This window comes from Tursiops truncatus, chromosome 8 (genome assembly GCF_011762595.2).
Source record: "Tursiops truncatus isolate mTurTru1 chromosome 8, mTurTru1.mat.Y, whole genome shotgun sequence".
Lineage (NCBI taxonomy): Eukaryota > Metazoa > Chordata > Mammalia > Artiodactyla > Delphinidae > Tursiops > Tursiops truncatus.
Window position 1 is genome coordinate 77,298,655 of NC_047041.1, and position 19,098 is coordinate 77,317,752.

General features: G+C 35.0%; 1 protein-coding gene across 1 annotated transcript in view; it reads left to right on the top strand.

The window, feature by feature from the left end:
• Nucleotides 1–17,137, top strand: part of ANO3 (anoctamin 3) — a 137,739-nt gene extending 120,602 nt beyond the window's left edge. The window contains exons 20-23 of the mRNA XM_019948278.3: nucleotides 257–404; nucleotides 4,251–4,331; nucleotides 4,503–4,608; nucleotides 9,599–17,137. Coding sequence (XP_019803837.3) covers nucleotides 257–404; nucleotides 4,251–4,331; nucleotides 4,503–4,608; nucleotides 9,599–9,781 — 518 coding nt within the window. The 3' untranslated portion in view covers nucleotides 9,782–17,137. The remainder of the gene's footprint in view (nucleotides 1–256; nucleotides 405–4,250; nucleotides 4,332–4,502; nucleotides 4,609–9,598) is intronic.
• The last annotated feature ends 1,961 nt before the right edge of the window (nucleotides 17,138–19,098 follow it).

Consider the following 19,098-nt stretch of genomic DNA (forward strand, 5'->3'; position numbering starts at 1 on the left):
CATTGGTACAGACATGAGCCAGTTCCTAACGATATTTTAATTTTCAAATCTCTCTACATGATGACTACCTCCCCTCTATGGAAAAGTATTCAATAGCTGTAATATCTGTAGTGAGACACATACCATCCTAAGAAAGTAAATAATGGACAGAGCCGTGGTTCCAACATAACTAAAACACTTTTTCCAAATTAAGGTTGATTAAAGGGTTTTAACTTTTTTTCTTTTTACTCACTATCTTTAATCTTTCTCCTGCTAGGTATCTGGTATGGAATTCTTGAAGGAATTGGTATATTGGCTGTGATTACCAATGCGTTTGTAATTGCTATTACATCTGATTACATCCCACGTTTTGTCTATGAATACAAATATGGCCCCTGTGCAAGTCAGTTTGAATATAGTGAAAGGTAAGGTTGAAATGTACACATTTTTTATTTGTAATTAAAATGGGAACTTATTGGCAAGCTTTGTTCTGTGACCATTAAGGGTAATGTTTCTGATCATTGTGTTTATGTGTTTATTAGATGGAATCAAGTGGGATAAAAAGGGCAGCAGTGTTTTTTACAGCAAATAATTTTAGAGTCTATGATTTTCTGTTTAAATGCATCACCAGTGTTAAAATGTTAAAAACATTTTAATGTATTTAGAAGTTAAATTTAGGACTAGAAGAGACCTTTGAAAGAATCCAATGCAATAGTTTGTCTATATAGATGGGAAATTGAGGCCTATACTAGCTAAATTACTGAAGGGAATTAAGCTAGTTTGTGGGGATATACAGAATATGAAGAAACTCTCAGCTATATGACTAGAGATTTTTCTAAAGGGATTTACTGCTAGAGATTTTAAGCATGCAGAAAATGATACCCTAGACCTGTCTCCTTTTTCTTTTTTGTTAAAATTTAAATCAACACTTGAGAACAGGGTTTCTCAACCTCTGCACTATTGACGTTATAGACCAGATAATTCTATTTTTGAGGAGGGGTGTCCTGTGCCAAAGGATGTTTAGCAGCAACCTTGGCCTCTACCCAGTGGATACCAAGAGCAACCTCCCTGCTCCCCAACTTGTGACAACCAGAACTGTCTCCAGACATTGCCAAATGGTCCCTGGGGGACAAAATCACCCAGTTTAGAACACTGCCTTAGGAGATATGAGTTTTTCAGATCTTTCCTTCTTGAAAACTTGAAGAATGCAAGGGAGCCCTGGACTTGGAGACAGAGAGAAACTGGAGTTTTTAGCTGGAGGTTAGCCTTAGGTGTGGAAGTAGTGATAGGAAATAAAGTAGTGATAGGAGAAGCTGTGTCTCCTCCTTCCTTCAGGAGCAGCCCTGGGCATGCATCTTATCTAGATGCGGGACGTGTGCCCGAGCAAGCAGAGCCCCTCAGAGCCCCGGTTTAGGATGAATTCAGCCCTTAGTCCTGCAGATGAACTCATTTGTCTCAGAACACTGCAGTGCCTTTCTGAACACAAACGTACGTCTCAATTTTTCAAAGAGAGGTAATAAAGGCAGGAGATTTTCTTTTATATATTGGAGTCTTGTCAAGAGATTTTAACTTGAAGTCAAACTCCCAAGATTTAAGTGCTAACTTTGCCTTCTACTAAAAGGCACATCATCAATCTGGACCTATGTTTAAGAAATGGTGCCTGAGATAACATTTTATGAACTGTAAAACACTAAACAGATATAAATTGGTTTTTAGTATTCATAGTGAAAAACCCCAAAGTCTCTTTTTTCTTTATTCAAAATGGCCTAGAAGCAGATTTTAATGGTTTAAAATATGTAGGCTCGCTTGGCAGCCCTCTTCCTTACGGGCATTATTTGTTAGTGTCTTTACTGCCACCTAGTGGCAGATGAAAGTGAGATTGGATAGGTATAAGCTCTGTTCACATTCCGGGTACTGACTTTTCACGTAGGTGGCACCTGACTCCTTCTCCATTAGCAGTGACTAGGGATGTAGAATCATTTCAAGAAGAGATGTGGAGGACTTGTGAGTTTGAAACCACACATTCATAGGGGCTTCCTGGTATTAATTTTCTCCAGGTACGTTTAGCAGCTAAACTGGAGTAAATTCATTCAGATTGGAAATTTTCAGAGCAAGGGGGCAAAAAGACAAGGTGGCAATGGAGAGGATGATACTGGCAAGCTGAAATCATAAGTTATGAGGTCTAGGATGGCCAGGGAGGGGAGTGAAGTTGAAGTCAGTGTGGCCCTGTAATTAAAATTTAGGGTTTAGAATAAGATAAATGGGCACTTGAATCCAGTCTCTAACAACTCTATGTTCTGGGCAGTGGTTCTCAACCCATGGCCTGCAAATCTCCTTCAGGGTCCATGAGGTCAATACTATTTTCATAATAATACTAAGATACTATTTGCTTTTTTCACCACATTGACATATGCACAGATGGTACAAAAGCAGTGGGCTAAAATTTTCTGGTGGCTTTGCATCACTCAAGGCAGTGGCACCAAAAAATACTAGTAATGATTCTATTTCTCACCACTCTACATTCACCATTTTTAAAATGCCAGTAAGAAATTTCAGAATGTCTTTGATGAAGCAGTAATAATTATTCATTTTAACCAAACCTCCACCCTTGAATAAATGTCTTCTCAATATTCTATTCGACAAAATGCAGAGTGCGCATAAAGGGCTTCTGCTACATCCTAAAGTGTGATGAGCGTGTCAAAGAAAAGTGCAAACTTTTGGAGTTGCAAACTAAAGAAACTTTTTTTTTTTAACATGAAATAAAATTGTCAGACAAGCTATGAGTATTCAGACTTGGGTATTAGCAAACACTCTTTTACAGAATGCACAAAACTAGCTTGTCATTTTAAGGAAAATAATTGACAATATTTGTTGAGCTTTAAAGCTTCCCCATACTTATAGGGTTTTTTTTTTCCCGATAAAAGTCAGTGACGATGTTAACAATTGTGCTTTTTCATGGTCTATAGTAAAAATACATCAACATTTGGAAGATCTGCATAATTCAGGGAACACATGTTCTCCAAATGGCCCCAATTTGATGTTACAAAATCTTGCATGGATAAATGACAAATTCAAAGTACAAGATAGACCTATGGATTTTAACGCAAAATCCATATGGAACGATGCATATGAAAGTTCAGTTACGCGAAGATTCCACCTTACAACTAAACTTTAAGAAATGACCACAAATAGAGCTTTGGTATAATATCAAAGAAAAATATTGACATTTATCTGAAATGATATTAAAATAGTCTTCCTTCTTCCACCTACTTGTCTGCATGAGGCCAGATTTTCTACTTACCCTTCAACCAAAACAACATATTGCAATAGATTTAATGCAGGTTTGAGTATCCAGCTGTCTTCTATTAAGGCAGGCATTAAGGTGTTTGCAAACATGTAAATCAATGTCATTCTTCTCGCTATGTTTTTTTCTTTTGGAGTATATAACTATTTTTCAAATGTGTTATTCATATTATTTGAATGGATGTGATAGTTATTTTAAATGAATGAACATAAATTTCTATTTCAGTTGCTAATGTGGTAAATATCAATAGATATTCCCCTATGCAAAAAGCTCCTTGAGATCCTCAACAACTTTTTTAAATGTAAAGGGTATCTGAGACCAGAAATTTTGACAATTATAGGCCTAGAGAAAGTCATTTAGTCTCTGTAAATCGTAGTTCTTCTATCTATGTGGTGAAGATAATAATAATATACATGTTCTAAGGCTATTGTAAAACTTAACCCTGATCACAGTTTAATACCTAACCACCAGAGTAGGGAATTTTGCCTTTTTTGTTTACTGTTGAATACCAAGCATCCAGAATTGTTCTAACAAATCATCGGTCCTCCATAAATATGTATTGAATAAGTTAATAAATTACAAATAAACATGTTTATCAATTGGCTGTTTGATGTTAATTATCCAAATCGTGTTACATGTTTATATATATTTATTCAGTTTCAATGCATAGGAAGTAATTACCACAATGCCTAGTGCATAGTAAACACTTAATAAAACATAAGCCAAGTGATAAGGCAAAATAGAAACTATCGGAGGGAAATGGCAGGCAAGAGTCTGTCTCATTAAGGCATAATCACAGTTGTAATGGGAGTCAGAGAATAGAATCAGAGAGCTGAGTTGCTACGAGTTTATAATTATAATGAAAGGCATAATGGCACTTATTAAATCTTGTCATTGGTAATGAAGGAATTGGACTAGAAATTCATGAATCTCTGAATCACACATGCTTTCTTTTCTTTTCTCCCAGTTGTTTAACAGGATATGTCAACAATAGCCTATCCTTCTTTGACCTGAGTGAGCTTGGCATGGGAAAATCTGGTTATTGCAGGTATTTACTTATAAATTATAGTTATCTTTTCTTTTTGCTTTCACCATTCCATCTCCTCATGCTAATGGGTCCATTTAAACTGTCATTTTGGAGTTTTGGCAAATTAAGAACATTTGGGGCCGCCACATTTTGGTCTTTGTTCTTCAAATTCTTTGTTTTTGTGGATTTTAGGTACCGAGACTACAGAGGTCCTCCTTGGAGTTCCAAACCCTATGAATTTACCCTACAATACTGGCATATCCTCGCTGCTAGATTGGCCTTCATTATTGTGTTTGAGGTTAGTCACAGGCTGATAAAATTACTCTAGGTAAACGCTTTTCTGACTGATATATTAGTTGCCTTTTTTTTTTAAGATTTATTATTTATTTATTTATTTTTGACTGTGTCAGGTCTTAGCTGCGGCATGAGGGATCTTCGTTGAGGCATGTGGGCTCTTCGTTGCAGTGCACGGGCTTCTCTCTAGTTGTAGTGTGCAGGTTTTCTCTCTCTAGTTGTGACTCGCAGGTTCCAGGGCACGTGGGCTCTGTAATTTGTGGCACGCAGGCTGTCTAGTTGAGGCGCGTGAGCTCAGCATTTGCGGCGTGCGGCCTTATTTGCCCCGCGGTATGTGGGATCTTCGTTCCCTGACCAGGGATCGAACCAGTGTCACCTGCACTGCAAGGTGGATTCTTTACCACTGGACCACCAGGGAAGTCCCTAGTTGCGTTTTCGAAGTCAGTTTCTCACTGACTTCCAAAACAGGACTTGAGTATGTCCCTGTAAAAGGTTCAGATACAAGGAAACCACTATGACATGCAAAAAAGCAAGAACTGAATAATGTAAGTTAAAGAGTATTTATATCAGAAATCTAGGATAATCTCTAGGTCCACGGGTGGATCTAGAGATTATCATACTAAGTGAAGTAAGCCAGACAGAGAAAGACAAATATCATATGATGTCACTTACTTGTGGAATCTAAAAAAATGCTACAAATAAACATTTACAAAACAGAAACAGACTCACTAACATAGAAGACAAACTTATGGTTACCAAAGGGGAAAGGGGAGGGATAAATTAGGAGTTCGGGATTAACATATTCACACTACTATATACAAAATAGATAACCAAAAAGACCTAGTGTATAGCACAGGGAACTATATTTTGTAATAACTTATAAGGGAAAAGAATCTGAAAAAAAATAGATATATTTGTATGTATAACTGAATCACTTTGCTTTACACCTGAAACTAATACAACATTGTAGATCAACTCTACTTCACCTTAGTTTTGAGCCTCCTAATAACCAAATTTAAAAAGTAAGGTTTGTTTTCATCATCTAACAAAAGAACCCATATTTATTCATCGGGGTGGAGAGACTTATTTTCTGAACAATCAACTCTAATTATAGTTGATCATGTGTATTTGTACAGCAACAGTGCATAATTCAATAAATTATGCCTGAGAACACTTTTATAAAACGTGCACAGATTTTGATGATCAGAGTCATGCAATAATTTTAGGTTGTAGTCTGTGAAGAAATTTTGGAGAAGCTACAATATTATTGCCTTGCTTAAAAAATAACCAGCTTGATACAGTGAAGAACTTAGCACTGGAATATATTGAGTATCTACTCACTAAGGTCTATGGAAAAACTTTAAATGCATCTGTTTCCTATGGCCAAAATTATGGAGAGAAAAAGATAGCCATACATAAGACTTTTTGCATATGAAATAAGGTTTAATCCAGGACTAAATTCTATTATTTAGTGACTCTATGGGCCTATAAAAATGTCTCCTGATGAAGTTTGACTTTCTATTTTATTATAGGTAGCAAAAGAATTTAAAGCATATTTCCAATCCAATGATTCCAAAAAGTCTTTTTTATTGTGTGTGTTAAAATGTACCCTTTTTTCTTCTTCATCTTCTTTTGGAGCTCAGGTAGAAAGTCTTAATCAAATGCCTCAATTAACAGCAACCTACCATCATGGATGCATAAGCCCAATGATTCCTTCTTTTTTTTTTTCCTCTTCATTCCCCATTACCCACCCACTCCAAAAGCACTCACTGTCTTTTCTTCTGTGGAAGATTTACCACATCTTTATTTGAATATATGTTTGTTTATAAGTATATTGAATATATATGTGTGTGTGTATATATATATATATATATATATATATATATATATAGTATTATTTTAAGTATTCTTTTCCAAAATTACCTCAATAGTATTATATAATAATTAATTTTTATCTCTTACCCATTATACTTTTTCAGATCTAGAGAGACATCTATCCATGAGATTTATAATTTCTTTTGTCTATTTATGATATTTCATCAAAATTAAATACCATATTCCCCTAAGGATAGGTGCTTAGACCTACAATAATGCTCTCTACCTCAATAAATCTTTAATTAAGAATCTTGGGCATGTTACCTTGTAAACATATTTAAGGGTTTTTAAGGAGTATCTTACTCAGGTGTGGAATTGTTAGCTTATACATGTACTCGGTTTCATGTAATACCAACAGATTGCTCTTCAAAATTCTCTTGGATTTTCACCAGCTTTTCATAGTATCTGAATTTCTAACATTTTGCAGTTGTATAAGAGTAAGGTAATATTTTGCTTTAATTTTTTTTGTTTTAGTCTGTTTACTAATGACACTGACCATCATTTTTAGTACTAGAAAGCCATTTGGGCTTCATTTTTTTGTAAATTTATAACCTTGATCCATTTTTGGTTGAGTTACCAAATTTTATGATTTCCTTATATATTCTACATATTAATCTTCACCAGTTATATACACAGCAGATATCTTTTCATTGTCCATAACCTATTAACTTTATGTGTAAACAGATAATGTTCAATTTTGATGTAGTCATGCGCATCATTGTTTTCCTTTTACGGTTTGTGCTTATTTTGTATAGCTTATTTAGGACATTTTCCTTATCTCCTATTCAAAAAGATATTCTACTACATTTTTTACTATTAACTTTACAGTCTTACCTATCACATGTCTTTAATACCAGGAGTTTTTATAGAGTCTGAGGGAAAAGGTTATTCTCCATATAATGAAATAATTTTTGTACTGCTATTTACTAAATCATCTCTTATCTATCCACTGATTTGTAAATCCATTTCTGTAATATTCCAAGTTCCTACGTAGTCATGTGTGTATCTCTGGCCTCAGTATTCTGACTTATCACTCCATTTGTCTGTTCCTGGATCACTATTGCACTATTTAAATGCAATATTTAAATATGTCATATCTGATAAAGCAAGTGACCACCCATCCTGCCACACTTGCTCTTATTTAAAAAAATTATCTTAGCTATTTGGAGTTATTAACCATTCACATAAATTTTAGAAGCCATTTTTCAGGTTCCCCTGAATATTGAGCAAGGACTTTGGTTAGAATTACATTTGTAGAAATCAAATTTTGACTTATTTACAAAATCTGTGCTGTTTCATTAATGAATGTAGAATTTATTCAAATCATTCTTATCTCCTTTAATAGAATTTTAAATATTCTCTTACTTATTTGTACCTTTTTATTTCTAGAAACTTTATAGATATTTTTATTGCTGCTATGAGTACTGTCTTAAACTTCATTATATGATTCGCTTGATTTTTGCCGGAATACAAATAGTCTTTCTAAGATGAGCATACCTCCTTGTTTAAGTACCTTACTGGTTCTAGTATTCTGTCTATTAAATTGGTTGGGATTGTCTTTTCAAATGATAATACCACCTGCAAATAACAAAAGTTTTGTATGTTTACTTCCAAGGTTTATGTTTCATTGCTTTTGTTTGCCTTACTGTGTTGCTGGAAACTTCAATATGGTGTTGAATAGCAGCGGTGTGAACAAACATGTCTTTTTTCCAACTTCAGTGGAAATACTTCTGATTTTTTTCTTTAAGTATGATATCTGCTGTAGGTTTTTTGTTTCAGATGATCGGTTATGATAGTGTCTTGATAAATGGGTATCAAACTCTAGCTTTAAAAAAGATAGATCTACTTTTTAATATTAAGCCATCCTTGCATATCAAACTCTCTCTGTGAATCAGTTTATAGGTTTCTCTATTACTATCGTATAGGACTTGGAGCATATTCTTTCTTACTAATTTAATTTGTAACAAATGTTTTTAATTTTTATATCTATACTCTTGAGTCACATTGCTGGCTATTTCTGTGAATATCAAATATTTGGTCAGGAAAGAAGCTCTTGATCTGCTTCTCTATGGGAAAATATGACCTGCTTTTCTATGATCTATCAGTACTATGCAGTCCTGGGACACATAGAGCAAGCCCAGTTAAAAGTGCCTTCTTCCTTTCCACGTAGAGACTACTGTCGCAAAGTCCTTTAGGTGAATGGGTTCTTTTCTACAGATCATCCTAAGTCTGTCAATCAGATTTTTCTTCTTTCATGAGAAATTAAAAGACTTATTGTTCATGCGAAAAGAAATAGGATGCATTTATAATAGTCGGAGATAATATTTAAGTAGTGCTTATACTGTGCGAAGCACTCCTTTCAAATATATTTACTCGTTTAATTTTTATACCAACCTTTAAGAGACACTATTATTAGAATCACTTTAGAGCTGAGATATAGAGAACATAGGTGATTTGCATAAGGTTACACAACTAATGAGTGTCAGAGTAGGGTTCAAACATAGGCAGTCTCAGTCAGCATCTGTACTTTTAACCACTGGTGTATTACCTTCTGATTTTTGTCCCTGCTTTTTTTAAATACAATACTTTTATCAGTTTATTTTTTAAATCTATTTTTATCATAGAATAAATAATTAATAGAGAAGATATTTTAGAGCAGTTATAATAACATATGCTTTCAATAGAGTAGAGATTCTGAAACATGTATGTGCTGGGGGTTGAGTCCAAATCCAGCATCACAGGCAGGACTGTATTCTGTGTGTTTTGTACACTGTGTATTATAATCTGTCGAACAAGGATTGTCCCTGTACGTGATCTCTCTGTGTATAACAAAGCATATCATAACAGTATTGCATAATATATAAGGTTTTTATAGGTGTGAATTTCAGATTCATTCAATGTTTATAAGGTGACATCAACATGTCTTTGTTGGAATACTTATGTGATGGAAGGCAATAATTGTATTCCCAATATAATTTTGAAAATATTAATATTCTAGATGGAACATACTGAGTTCCGATGCTTGATTGTAAGGCAAATGCAACATTGTTCATGACTTCTGTTTTATAATTAGCATTTCAGAATCATTGAAAATGTACTTTCTTCTCTTAAATTTTCAGCACCTTGTTTTTGGAATCAAGTCATTCATTGCCTACCTGATTCCAGATGTACCAAAGAATCTATATGACCGAATACGACGGGAGAAGTACTTAGTCCAAGAAATGATGTATGAGGCTGAACTAGAACATTTGCAACAACAACGGAGAAAAAGTGGTCACCCTGTTCACCATGAATGGCCTTAGTTGATACCTGTTGTCCAGCAGGGGCAATACCATTAGTGGGCATGATGGCAACTTCAAATTCTAGGTGGGATCTAGGGGGAAGGCATACCTGGCAAAACATATGTGTAATATGTTACTTGGAAATGCATCACAGCCATCTCTGGGATTTGAAATATCCAAGCTTCTAGGGAAGAAAACAAATGACCCATGACCTTAAAAAAAATGGTTAAATTGACATTGCAGGAAGCCAGGATCTAATTCTCAGAACCAGCCTCAGGGAGTTGTGTGTTTGGAAACCTCCACCTTCCATCAGCTGCAGTGTAATAGGAAGGGTGATGATGAGGTTTCTAGAGACAGATTTCCATGTAAATGTACACAAGCCAGGCATGACTTAAAGTATCATGTGGTCCTCACCCACATACTAATTTTTGGATGTCTTTGGAACCTTAGGCTGAGTTGAGATACTTACAAGAAATGGCAAATCAATTATTACCTTTGCTGCCTGAACTCCATGTCCCTTCAGCTTACTGTTTCATAGAAATTTCCCTTATTTCTTGGTGAGATTTTGGATCTGTGCCACAGGGAATTTATGCTGCTTTACACTGACTATGCAGTTGAAGAGTTGCACATCTTTAGTAGTCAAACCAAAAATCTAAGACTCCAAAAAGAATACCATTCATTGAAATAATATTCTATTGCATTGGCTACATTCTAATCTGTCTTATCACTGGCAGATTCAGTTTTACTGCATTTCTTTTTTTTTTTTGCTAAACGCCAATAGAGCCACAGAGTTATAAAATATGGAAGCATGTTCTCATATCATTTAGAACATGATGAATCCATATTTTACTGTGGAAAGCTGTTTTATAGTATATTTAATTTCCACCTCCCTGATTTATTACAACACTCTCACAGAATAACTTGAAATGCTGTAAATATGTTGGTTTTCCTTGTACCTTTGCACCTGAACAATATGGAATGCAAGTTACAATTCATGCAGCTCTGAGACCAGTTACACAGTACGCCATTGTGGCTTATTTATTCAGGAAAACAGAAGCCAGATGCTTTGCAACACTTAAGCTTTTCCAACAATGTGCACTCTTGCTCCTGAGCTGATGAAAAACAATGCATGAATATAAATTTATATTATTTGTAAAAAACATACATTTTTTTGAGTTTTACTTTCTTTTCATCACTGAAGGGAGTTTTCTGTTATTATTTCTTTGGTAGATTGGTTTGGTTTATTTTTGAAAACTCACTAGAAACAAAAATTAATTGCGCAAGACATCATTTTTGCTTTGTTGTGGAGTTGCTGTTTCTCTGAACTCTGTATCTGTGAGTGTGAATGTTCACAGGCTGATGTTGTAGGAATGATGACGCATTCAACTAAAGAAAGTCTGGTGGAGGCATAAACTATGGGAGCAGGATGGGAAAGAAGAGAAGAGTTGAATTAAGAAAATATATGGTAGAAATCAAGACACTTTTTCTTGCAAAACAAAGCTAATCTCAGTTTTCTTCCCCTGGGAATGGGATGAGGAATACATAATCATACAAATATGTGATTATTTTTTGTGCAATTTAACAAAGTACAGTTATTTCCAAATTTTATAAAGATCAGATTAAACCCAATGGGAATAAAGCTACTTTGTAATATATATGCAAGGGTTTCTCTAGCAAGAAAAGTATAAAGTTTCTCTTAACTAGAAAACTATTTTTATAATTTTAACACTGAAATTTTTTTTGACCTTTCCTTCTTTCACTCCAGGGAAAAGCTGATAGATTATAGTTGTTGGTTGGTTGATTGGTTTTTGTCAAAACTATTCGCTTCCCTGCTTGCCCTCTGACTGAACAAGGGGAAGAACCTCAGACTCTAAATTTCCCTCCCACTCCCTTGCCACAAGGGATTCTTCCATTCAGATTCCAGAGAGGTTTTGTTTCTGCCATCTGCTTATTCATAGCAACTAATTCTACTAACTCCGCGAAGGAGCTTTGAACGCCTCCATTTTTGTAGCATCTGCCTTTCCTTTTTTGTTGTTGTTAGTTAAATGTATACACATGCCTGAGGATAAATACTCTCTATGCCTGTTGAAGACATGAATGAACCTGACATTTATGTCCCTTTCTAAATTAGGGACACAGACAAAGACATTTGTCTTATAGCAAAGAATAATGATAGCTCTGTCCTTGAGAATTCTCTTTCTGAGTTATTTTTATATAACCATATTGATTACTAAAGAGAAAAACACGAAAAGAGAAAGGTGTTTTTAATAAAAAATTACAATACATTGATTTAGAAAATGCTTTCTCTGATATTTTTTGAAACCAATGGAAAAATAGAGAAACAATGAAAAAATTATCTGAAATTTTCCTTTTGTGAAACAATGCAGTAGAATCTAGCTATGCCTTCCTCATTGTTGACATCAAAATATTGACAGCCCCTCATGGGTATATCAGTTTTAGAAGACTCTGCTTTAATTGAGAGAAATGTTTTATATCATGGTTTTCAAATGAATACAAATTATTTCTCAAAGATTTATACGACACACACTATTCTCAGGAAATCTGTATTACATGAATGCTGCTTATATATTTTCTTATTCTAAATTGTTGTCTTTTCAAACAAATAAATAATATATATATGTGCATGCAGTCAGCCTTGACAAGTTGCACAAAGCTGAAGCATTTTCATAGTACAGTATGTGGGAAATCGCTCTAGGTCATAGCTGAAATAGTTTGCAGTTGTCTGAGTCTGTGCACGCACTTTGAGATAAAACGCTCCTGAGTGACTGCATGATGAGATACAACTTCTGAATGCTGCACATTCTTCCAGAATGACTCTTATCTGTTGTATAATGCAATGAAAAGGAATCTTTTTCACTCAATAAATTTTCATGTGATATGGTATTTTTTCCTGTAATCTGCATGTTAAATTTAATCCTGCTTGTTTTTTAAATATTAAGTTGGGATTTGTTGAGCGTGTATGGGGAGAGGGGATTGTTCACTCTTTAGCTCTCCAAGGCAATAGTTTCCTATTCTTGTGGGCCCTTCCCCACTCTTGAAAAGTTTTGACTCTGTGTCTTCCGATAAGCTCATTGTCATCATCAAGGCATTTGCACACGAAAGTGCAGGTGGAGTATCACATTGATCCTAATAATGCTTTGTGTTAGCAAAGTTGGGGTAGGAAGCTTGATCAGTTCTTCTGTCACACAGCATTTTCTTTTTTCACACTTTTGCTGGCTCTATCAATCACCATCAAAATCTCCCTGGAACAGGAATTTTAGCAGATATAATTCATGCCAAGGAAAGAGGACATATTGGGCCAACTATCAATATGAGGCTACCAAATTGCCCATTTTTTTCTCAACTTGATGGTCAAAATTGAAAATCCAGGTTGTGTAGAGTTGCTTAACTGATAAGGCTGAATTGATTAGTCTGTCAACTGGGGACAGGGAGACGTAGACCCAGGGTGTGTTTGTGTGTGTGTGTGTGTGTGTGTGTGTGTGTGTGTGTATGCATCCATACACATGACTAGGAATTCTTTTTATTATGTAAGAACCGGTGAACACTTATTCTCTGTGAGATATGCCCAACTCAGTCCTGTTAGGGTCATCAGATATTTTCACTCCATTTTCCCCCAAATCACAGTATTATACCAAACTCTGGGAATAGTTGTACATTTTGTCCAGGGAATCAGTTAACATCTTATGTCCTTCCTGTTATCCTCAGTAGGTGAAAAAAAAACATTTTAGGAATGGCCTAGAAAACTCAACTTCTGATGGAAAGGTGAGCATTCCGCTACAGACATTCCTGTTCAAAATGAAATGTGCCAACAAAACATAGTCCAAAGGGAAAATTGATTGGGCTTTAGCTTGAATCATTGATCAGCTTAGGTTCTTGCTAGCTAGGATTTACATACTTGTAGTGGTGTTAAGTTACCTTCAAGAGTACTTGCTATCTGGGTTCACCTCAGAAACCACACCCACGACCACATTTGATGGTTTTCTTTCTGGAGAACGCAAATATTAGAGCCACTGCATCCTAGCCACATTCACATTAAGGCATCTTTTTCAAGAAAGTAAAATAAAGCAGACAGATTGGGAGAGGAGACTCATTGTTTGAGACCAGATCCAATTTCTTGGACCATCAAAATCTACCATCAGGGAGAAGAAGCCTATACATCCTACCTTACAACTTTATGACTACCAATGTGTGCTCCAACACATTTTCCCTAGAAAAAAACTACTGTTCCATGTACAACTATCCCAAAGTGGGAGCCTTGTACACTAGACAGTCAGCTAGGTCGATTCTGCTTTCCCTCTTTCCCTAAGAAGGAAGGGGATGAGATTTTCAGGCATATGCTGGCATTGACTTCTTCAGAATATTTATTTCTATCTCAGTTCTTACTCTTTCTGTGGGAAAAGCAGTATCTTTGCTCTGTTTTTCAGAAAGCAAACATTTCCTATATTTATTAGTTGAAAAATAAAACGGAATGAGATCCATTTAGATATTCCCCACAAGAATAATTGTCATGTGGATGGCTAGCCCCCCTGTGGTATTTAAGCTGCCTCAAAACCTTTATAATTATTTTGTCAATGCCACTCAATGCTACCAGGTGAACACTTTAGACCAAATTTAGTATCTTTTCTAACAAGCAGTGTGAGCAGATTTTCCCACTGATTTTGACCCATTGTAAATTTTTGATGCTGTTCTCTAAGTGAGAAGAGGGGGATTGAGTGGCCAGAAAATTCTGGTGGCAAAGGTAATTGTGGAAGCAATGTTTGGGGGTTGGTGTGTTGGGGCACACAGAGACTTTCCTACCAAAGTAAAAATGTCTATTTTGCGGATTCTTATTCGGTATCTGCAGTCAGCACACCCTGCCTTCTTTCTGACTGAGAAACAATTGCAATTTAGTTATTCTTTTAACGTGAAGAAGAAATGAAAGGTTTTTGTCTTGTTTTTCTTTTTCTTTTTCTTGTCTATTTTAAGACTTATGAAGCTAAATCTAGTAAGCTTAGATTTCAGTGACAACTCTAGCCAAAGAATAAACGTCTCAATTTTCAGTGTTGAAGATGAAAATGCACTTAAAATAAGTGCAAAATTTTATCTTCCTAGGATGGGTGGTTATTGGCTTCTATATTGTAATTTTCAAGTAGGAAAGAACTATTAGAGTCCTTGAAGACTAGAGTAATTGAAGAGGGAATTTGGGGAAGGCCAGAAGAGACAGACTGGATTTCTCCAAGTGTTTTCATTCTCAATATGAAAAATTATGTTGCAACCATATATTTAGCCAGACGATTATATAAATATTGAGTTTTTTCCTTTTACTCTCAATATTTCCTCTGAAAATCTTAAAAATATGAATCTTAACAATGCCGATTGTTAATCATTAAAAACATTCTTTCCAAACTCTCATAAGAAATTTTAAAGCCAATTTAAGGAAGCTCTTTGCTTTGTTGAAATCAACTGAATCAATTTTTTAGATGGTGTCTTCGTCAACATTATTGAAAGAACTGAACAATAAAGATTCATAAACCTTTATAATGTAGATTCTGAATCAGTCAATAACATGGTCTGATTGCTCAGTTCTCTACAAATTCTGCCTGACTGTATTATACTGTTACAAATAAGCAATTTCGGGATTGATCATTAATTTTCTTACATGGCAGTTACATTAGGGGGCATGAAATCAATACACTACATGAGATTATTCTTAGCTTTTCAAATGTGTCAAAGCAGACTCTATAATTAGGAACTGTGTGTTATGAATACCTGTGTACACACTTGCTATAACATTTTTAAAAACCGGATGAATTGTTGTTTCTGGAAATTCCTGAGGACAAATAGGTCAAGTCCATAAATGATATCACCATTGTATATTGCTTTTCTTGATATATAGTAACCTATTGTATTGTCATAAAATCTTCTTAATGTTTACTTGTGTGTGTGTGTGTGTGTGTGTGTGTGTGTGTGCGCGAAGCCCTGGGTAGCCCAAATGTTATAGACATTATCGAAAACACTGAAAAAGATGTCATGTTATATAACAAGATGTCATGTTATATAACAATATGTCAACCTTATTTTGACATATGCTTACTTGGTCACTTGGTAGACCTGCCTTTAGGTCTACCTGCCTGACTTGGTCACTTGGTAGACCTGCCTGACTTCAGGGAAAATAACTATTTTGCACCCCACTCCTGACCCTGTAGAGAATATTCACATTAATCACTTGAATGCACTTCAATCTGCACTTATTTTTAAAAGAAATAATTAAAATAATTATATATCTATACTTATTCTATAGGCATTTTTCTAAAATTAACTAGTTATATAAATATAGTATTAAATTTAGTGGTATTCCAGGGCTCTATGAGAAAGCTGCATACAATTTTGGAAATACAAAAATATCATCTTAAATTTCCTGTTGATGTTCAGAAATATCATTATCAACTAATATTTTCCATTATAGAGTAGGATTATTTTTCTAATTTGTCATGAGAGTATAGTGAGAGAGCCACTGATATACTGACATCCCAAGTAAGGGCCATTTTGTGATTAAGTAGCCAAACATTTACAACCTTACATCTGTCTTGTGAAGATAGCTTGATATTTCAAATACCAAAAGTGCAGTAAAAGAAAGTTGGGCTTATGAGTGTTTGTTATTCACATAGGTGTTTACAAATCTAGATTGGTTTGGTCAGGAGAATGGAATGGAGGAGGAAATAATGGCATTAACTCTTTCCAAGAATTACAATAAAAATAACCCATTAGGTGATTTACAATCAATTACTAGTTACACTTGCTTAATTTAATTTTTTGTATCATTTTAATATACATCATTTGTAATATCAGTTAAATTTTATTTGTTTGAAAATAGATTATATCAATACTTCAAGGTTATTAATGCTGAATAAAAGAGGTTAACTCTACAGAAAACTTATTTACCTTACAATATTGAGATTGAGCCATGAGATTTCTAAATAGACAATTGTACAGAAGGAGAGCTAAACTGTCTAGTATTTTTAAAGAATTTATTTCTAAAAGAACAATTAAAGGGAGACTCCTCTGTGTTTTCTATTTTCTGATCTGATTTTTGCAATAATGTTTAATTAAGATTGTAATACCATAAAAATATTTCAATAATACTCTCTTTGAATTACTGTTCACAAAGCCCCCTGGTCTGTGGTTTATTTGTTTTTATCTTTAGAAAGAAATGGTATAACCATATAAAATCACAAAACAATGAAATTTATATTAAAGAAAATTTATTTGAATTAAACAAAGGGAAAAGTCCTCCCCCTTCCATTGTTGTTTAGAGAATCACAGTTGCCATTACCTGTGCATTGAGTGGCAAACTTGGGTTGAGATGCTGTTTACTTATCAAGGTTTACATTTATAAATGTAGTACTTAAATCATAGATATGAATATTGCACTTTTCAGTAATAAAACTTGTCTATCTTTATAACAGTAGTTTTTTTTTTCGAGAATTTAAGATCTTTAGAAAAGTTACTCTCTGGAAAATCATATTTTATTTAAACTCAGCATTAAAAGAGCTACTGTTTGAAATATGTGACATGATTTTTAATTTATATAATGCATTATGTTTATCTTGTTATTTCTAATTTCAAACTAATTCAGTAATGCATATACTAAACCAGTATCTTGAAAATCTTAAAGGGAAACAGCGAACCAATTTAACTTAAAATGAATACTGGAATGGATACCATTTTCTTCATATACTGCAGACTAACAAGAGTTGAGTGTTCCATGCGGGTCAGTCACTGTGCTAACTACTTTAGACGATTACCTCTGTAAATCCTCACAACAATCCTATTAAGTAGGGACAATTTTTGCTCCTTTTAATTTGTGAATAAACTGAAGTTCAAAAAGCCTTGCCCAAGATTACCAAGATAATTTTTGTTAGAGCTTACACTTGAACCTGAAGCCGTTTGACTCCAATCCCTCACCTCAGTCAATAAGCTGTACTCCTTGCTCCAAATGGTGACAAAGAGAATGTCAGTCATCAAAACCAATTCATTCCGAATGAGTGAAAGAGGCATTGAGGTCATTCTGCTCCATTTTTTTTTTTTTTTTAAATAACTTTATTTATTTTTAACTTTGGCTGCGTTGGGTCTTCGTTGCTGCGTGCAGGCTTTCTCTAGTTGCAGAGAGTGGGGGCTCCTCTTGTTGCAGAGCACAGGCTCTAGGTGCACGCGGGCTTTAGTTGTGGCATGTGGGCTCAGCAGCTGTGAGCTTGTGGGCTGCAGAGCACAGGCTCCATAGCTGCTTAGCTGCTTAGCTGCTCCACAGCATGTGGGATCCTCCCGGACCAGGGCCCGAACCCGTCTCCCCTGCATTGGCAGGCGGATTCCCAACCACTGTGCCACCAGGGAAGTCCCCATTCTGCTCCATTTTTACCCATATCTGTGAGTATGTTTAAAAGATAGAGACTGGCATCAAGTTTGGCACATTTTAGGCCACCCTAGGAGCTCATCATTCATTGCCCCTCTTATTGAAAATATCCCTCTTCACTCTGTGACAAAACCAACCACAAATTTAACCCATTTTTATGGCTTTGAACTTAGCCCTGGACAGACTTTGTACTGCACCTGCGGCCTTGACACAACTCTGAGCTGACATCCCTAGGGAGGAGTGAGGGAGGAGAGGTGTGCTATGACTGACTGGGCAAATCTGTTGACTCTGCCCTTGTAGTTCCCGTCTGCTTCACTACACAGCAAATGTACTTTCTACGTACTCTGGAAGATGGTTCCCCTGTGGATCCCCATCTGCTCTCTAGCTAAAATGTTAGATTTTGCATCTGTTCAATCAGGAAGAATCAAGCAGGATACCTATACTGACCTCTAAAAGCTCTGAAATGTGACCTCAGAATGCCATAGGTTCCATCACATGATATTTTTATAATAATATAATACTCTTTTCCATGTGCAAGTCATTTTATGCTTTGATAACACTCCGGGTGAAAAAATTAGTGACTGAAAAAGAAAAAGTATCCAAAAAACTTTCTGGGAAAGTACTGAGCTAGTGAAATATCTGTAGGATAATTTGTGAGTAAAATTTGTGCGAGAATTTGTGAGTAAAATCAAAAACTATATGGTACGTTTTGGTTTTGTGGAATTCCAAGTGAAAGTTGTATTCCAAATTTCATATATATATGGCTACTATATATATATATATATATATAAATTTCATATATATTGCTACTATATATACATATATATAGTGTATATATATATATATATATAGCTACTGTAAATCTAATTCTTATCCTCAGGGTTTTGTTTTTTTTTTTTCCTTCTCTATCATATTGACCAAGACAGTG